Source organism: Syngnathus floridae, unplaced genomic scaffold (genome assembly GCF_059516105.1).
Source record: "Syngnathus floridae isolate MCC-2025c unplaced genomic scaffold, RoL_Sflo_1.0 HiC_scaffold_45, whole genome shotgun sequence".
In the NCBI taxonomy this organism is placed as follows: Eukaryota; Metazoa; Chordata; class Actinopteri; order Syngnathiformes; family Syngnathidae; genus Syngnathus; species Syngnathus floridae.
In genome coordinates, this window is record NW_028284074.1 from 362,538 (window position 1) to 367,989 (window position 5,452).

The 5,452-nt window shown below is 51.5% G+C and overlaps 1 protein-coding gene across 1 annotated transcript; it reads left to right on the plus strand.

Annotated features, from left to right (window-relative positions):
• The first annotated feature begins 2,064 nt into the window (after positions 1 to 2,064).
• LOC148378449 (janus kinase and microtubule-interacting protein 3-like) lies at positions 2,065 to 2,967 on the plus strand. Its single transcript, XM_088367917.1, has 3 exons — positions 2,065 to 2,213; positions 2,334 to 2,399; positions 2,461 to 2,967. Exons 1-3 carry the CDS (start codon positions 2,181 to 2,183, stop codon positions 2,587 to 2,589), a joined length of 228 nt encoding a protein of 75 aa, XP_088224043.1. The 5' UTR covers positions 2,065 to 2,180; the 3' UTR covers positions 2,590 to 2,967.
• The last annotated feature ends 2,485 nt before the right edge of the window (positions 2,968 to 5,452 follow it).

Consider the following 5,452-nt stretch of genomic DNA (forward strand, 5'->3'; position numbering starts at 1 on the left):
ACTCTGTTACCTCTTACATCACGAAGTGCATCGATGATGTGACTTGCTCGAAATCCGTCGTCACTCGCGCGAACTGGAAGCCGTGGCTGACGGGGGCTGTCCTCAGACTGTTGAGGGCCAGGGACAAGGCTTTCAGAGCAGGGGATGAGGCTGGCTTGAGGACAGCGAGGGCCGACCTGTCCCGAGGCATCAAAGAAGCGAAGAAGGCGTTCTCGTGCAAGGTCTCCACCCACTTCAAGGACAGCAAGGACGCACGTAGCCTTTGGCGGGGCATTCAGACCATCACGGACTACAAGCCCGCGCCGAGGAGCTGTGAGGGCGACGTCCGTCTGCTGAACGATCTGAACCGCTTCTTTGCTCGCTTCGACGCCCAGAACGGCACTTGCCCGCTGAAGACCACTCCCCCCCCACACGAGCAGCCCCTGCGCCTCTCTGCCGACGGTGTGAGGAGGGCGCTTGCCGCTATTGACACCCGTAAGGCGGCGGGCCCTGACAACATCCCGGGTCGAGCGCTGAAGGACTGCGCTGGGGAGCTGTCGGGTGTCTTCACGGACATCTTTAACGTTTCCCTGCAGCAGGCCATCGTCCCCTCGTGTTTCAAGGCTGCCACCATCGTTCCTGTGCCGAAGAAACCTGCACCGTCCTGCTTCAATGACTACTGCCCTGTGGCACTGACGCCCATCATCATGAAGTGCTTTGAGCGGCTGGTCTTGGAGCACATCAAGTCCGTTCTCCCCCCCACCATTGACCCTTTCCAGTTTGCGTACCGTGCCAAGCGGTCCTCTGAGGATGCCATCTGCTCTGCCCTCCACTCGGCCCTCACCCACCTGGAGAGAAAGGACTCATATGTGAGGTTGCTGTTTGTGGACTTCAGCTCTGCCTTCAACACCATTGTGCCGCAGCGACTCATCTCCAAACTCGACGAGCTGGGCCTCAGTACCTCCCTCTGCAACTGGATACTGGACTTCCTCTGTCAGAGGCCTCAGGTGGTGCGTGTTGGCGACAAAATCTCCGCCAGCATCACGCTGAGCACAGGGGCCCCCCAGGGCTGCGTGCTCAGTCCATTGCTCTTCACCCTGCTGACGCATGACTGCACTGCGACCTACAGCGACAACCGCATAGTGAAGTTTGCTGACGACACGACTCTGGTGGGTCTCATCACGAAGGGCGACGAGACTCGGTACAGGTCAGAAGTTGACCTTCTGACCACGTGGTGCAGGGACAACAACCTCCTGCTGAACGTCGGTAAGACCAAGGAAATCATTGTTGACTTCCGGAAGGGTCACAAAACACACCTGCCGCTGATCATCGACGGTGCTGTGGTGGAGAGGGTGAGCTGCACCAAGTTCCTGGGGGTGCACATCAGTGAGGACCTCTCCTGGTCCGCGAACACCTCGTCACTGGCAAAGAAAGCTCAGCGCCGCCTGTACTTCCTGCGGAAGCTCAGGCGTGCATGTGCTCCTCAGGCAGTCCTGTCTACATTCTACCGTGGCACCATTGAGAGCGTCCTCACCAGTTGCATCGCTGTCTGGGGTGGTAACTGCACTGAACAGAACTTGAAGGCCCTGCAGCGCATAGTGAATACGGCTGGTAAGATTATTGGTGCTTCGCTTCCCTCCCTGAAGGACATTTACACCTCCCATCTCACCCGCAAGGCAACCTCGATTGCCAGAGATGTGAGTCACCCGGCTCACTCTTTGTTTGACCTTCTGCCCTCTGGGAAGAGGTACAGGAGCCTGCGCTCCCGCACCACCAGACTCGCCGACAGCTTCTTCCTCCAGGCTGTTAGGGCCCTGAACTCGCTACCCCCTTCTGCGTAGCGTGCGGCACTGTTGCGCTATTTTCGGGAATGTCTGCTGTACGCGCACTTGCTCTTTTTTGTTTTTTTCTTTTTGTGCTCCTCTTAATTATTTATTTATTTATTTATTGTTGTGTTATTTATTCATTATTTATTCGGCACGCTTTTGTTATACTTGTTTAATGTTTGTCTGTTGTGAGCCATGTCTTGTCACCGTGGGATAGGGGGGTACGAAATTTCGGTTTCTTTGTGTGTCTTTGGCATGTGGAGAAATTGACAATAAAGCTGACTTTGACTTTGACTTTGACTTTGAACCCGAGGTCCCAGAACACCTTACATTGCTCCTTGCGCCTTTCCCCCGGACATCGTCATCAGTGATCTGATGAAGAAGCTGGACATCCTGGGCTATAACGCCGTAAGTGTATGTCGAACTCCTTATGTTCGCACTCCACGAGACTCGGCGGCTCAAATGTGACTTTTGGAAGGCTTTGCGCTGAAAGAAGCTTGTTGACGCTGTGCCTTTGGGCTCTTGCAGAATCTCACCAACGAGGAGCAGGTGGTAGTGATTCACGCCAGGACCCTTCTCACCCTAGCCGAGAAGGTAACGCGCACGTCCACGCACGCTCTCGCATTCTGCTTATGTGACAGCAGCCTTTCCTCAGTGGTTAGAATACATCAAAGTGACCAAGTCAGCACTTCAACAGAAGATGTTGGACATTGAAAGTGAGAAGGTAGACAGACACGCGACATCAGCCAAGGGGAACTCCGGCAATGTGCCCCAACAATTCTGACCTTGAGCTGTGCTAGGATATGTTCTGCAAGCAGAAGGGCTACCTGGATGAAGAGTTGGACTTCAGGAAGTGTTCCATGGACCAGGCTCATAAGGTAAGCCGCCCTCAAATCTCCCGCCGGACCACTGATGGACGAGGATTGCGGCCCAGAGGATCCTGGAGCTGGAGGCCATGTTGTACGAGGCGCTACCGCAGCGGGACTGCCCCGCCACGGACGGCGAAAAAGCCAGCCACGCTGGCGTGAATGACGTGCTGACGGCGGATCAGAGAGAAGAGCTTAGGAGCGCCGTGGACCAATGGAAGCGAGCCCTGATGTGCGAGTTGAGGGAGCGCGACGCTTGCATCCTCCAAGAGAGAATGGATCTGCTGCACAGCGCGCAACAGGTAAGGGCCCAAAGCCAGCCCGGCACTTACTTGCACGCTTACTGGCTTTTGAATGCCACTTTCCATTTGTCCGTCCTAGAGGAACAAAGAGCTGAAAGAATTCATCGAAGCTCAGAAGAGACAAATCAAACAATTGGAGGAGAAGTTTCTGTTTCTCTTTCTATTCTTCTCCTTGGCCTTCATTCTGTGGCCCTAACACCAGCTGGTGAGTGAGCTCCAGCGGCACGGCACTCGACACCTCCGATACACTGCCAGCCGGTCTCAGACGTTGGCAGACGCTCCGATGCCAACGTATACCCCCCGCCACGGTGACAGAGGCACCGCGTCACACCGGCGCTCATCCAATCAGAAGGCAGGAAAAGCAAATTCACATGCAGGGCACTTTTGAACCAGAAGAGAGCGCCACAAAAAACGGTTGTTGCCCCAAACGCGCACTAAAAAGGGTCAGAATAACAAGAGTCCCACTGGCCAGCCGGGGCCACCCGTCCAGCTGTTTCTTCAGGGGGGAAAAAAATTGGAGTCACCGGTGAGTACATTTTGCATTTAGCTCTGCTTTTCTGCTTCTGTCTTCAAGTGTGTGGCATCCTGCGATCAAAGATTCAGCCAACCCCAAAGCGGTTGACCTCAACGTCCCACCACCATGCCTACCAGAGCAGGTGACGTGATGCTTTGGACATCCTTCCGTCTCAGATGCCCAAAAGTACTCTTTGCCACATCTGCGGCAATACGGTGTCTTTTCAAAGGTGCAAATAAATCCAGCGTGGGCGGAACACGCACGTCTTCGGTTTTTCCCGCTTTGTTTGTGTGACAGCTGTTGTGAAAATTTTATACAAATAAAGTTGTATAGTACAGGTTTGGCCAAGCCGCAACTCCCGAACCGCATGCGGCTCTTTTATGTTCATATCAACATTTGTGTGTGTGTGTGTGTGTGTGTGTGTGTGTGGGGGGGGGGGGGTTGTGCGTGTTGGCTTCACTTGAGTTCAATTTGGTATTTTGGTCAAAAGCGCATGTGGTGAAATTCCACAAAGTAGGATGGGCAAACACATTTCTTTAAACTATGAGTGTCAATTGGGCTCTCGAAATGGCAGGGAAAAGATGCACAGCAAAACGAAAATACGTAGATGAACACAGGACGTTTTAATCAGAGTGGGAAAGTTTCTATTTTTTGTTGAACGTGATGGCAAACCATTCTGCCTGATATGTCAGACCTCAGCGCATTTCAAAGATTCAAATCTTCAGCGCCATGCACTTCAGCTCACTCCATGCTAACATTGATCAGGCGTCGAACCCGCATCATCATGCTTAAGAGGTGGCCATGCTAACCAGTGCGCCATTATGTCAACGCATAATAACTAAGTCTACTGGTCAAAACAGCGGTTACTATATGACGTCGCTACGTCGTGGTCACGTGACGCAGACAAGACGTCAATGGACGTGGGCAGAGTTAACTTGTTTAAAAGGGAGTAGGCAGAAGAAATATTTAATTTATTTAAATCTATTTTGAGTGCACACCATTATGCCAATGCATAACAACTGTAAATCTACTAAACAAAACAGCGGTTGCTATATGACATCTGCCACGTCGTGGTCACGTGACATACGTGACGTCGATGGGCGTAACTTTCGCCGGAATTCAAATCCGCGGGGAGAGTTAACTTGTTTAAAAGAGAGTGGGCAGAAGAATTATTTAATTTATTTAAATCTATTTGGTGTGTGCGCCATTATGTCAATGCATAACAACTGTAAGTCTACTAAACAAAACAGCGGTTGCTATATGACGTCTGCCACGTCGTGGTCACGTGACGCGGACGTGACGTCGACGCCTACTTTACATCCCACCGATCACAGGACCCCTCGGCTGCATAACCGTGCCCCCTTCCCAACCAATCGGATTTGCTATACGCGAAAACGACGCCAATGGAAAGAGCTTCCGCCCAAATTTAAATCCGTGGGCGTGGCTCGCAGCAGGAAGTAGGAAAATGGCGGCGATGTTGACAAAGACACAGCGGATGGTAACATACGACTAACAAGAGAAATATTTTTATTTTCTGCTTGCAACTGGACCGTCCAGAGCGTACACGGTAAGTACAACTCATCGTTTTTAAAAAGAAGTACTTTTGTTGCCCTGAAAAGCGAGTGAGCGTGGCGTTTGTGGGGGACGTCGAATTTCGACGATTCTTTCTGGTCAACGGTTGTAAATGATTGTGTTGATTAAAAAAGAAAACTTGATGTAACTCTACTTTTAACTGCCGTTTCAGATAGATTTGGAATTGCATCACATCCAATTTTGCCTAGAGCGTACACGGTAAGTAACACTCGTTGTGTTTAAGGAGATTTACGTTTGTAATAGCAGAAGTGTAGCCGCGTTGCGTTGTACGTGTGAATGTTGGTCCGGGCGAAATGTTAATGTTTAATTTCATTCCTTTAGGTTCCACGGTGTTTGTTGGCTGCAAGTTTTCCACTGCAAGAAGAGGCTCAT

What these genes read in the sequence shown, in the direction of transcription:
- LOC148378449 (XM_088367917.1), top strand. Translation starts at nt 2,181, where the DNA reads ATGAAGAAGCTGGACATCCTGGGCTATAACGCC. An exon ending in ACATCCTGGGCTATAACGCC is followed by an intron (nt 2,214 to 2,333) that starts GTAAGTGTATGT and finishes GGGCTCTTGCAG; the next exon opens with AATCTCACCAACGAGGAGCA. An exon ending in TTCTCACCCTAGCCGAGAAG is followed by an intron (nt 2,400 to 2,460) that starts GTAACGCGCACG and finishes GCCTTTCCTCAG; the next exon opens with TGGTTAGAATACATCAAAGT.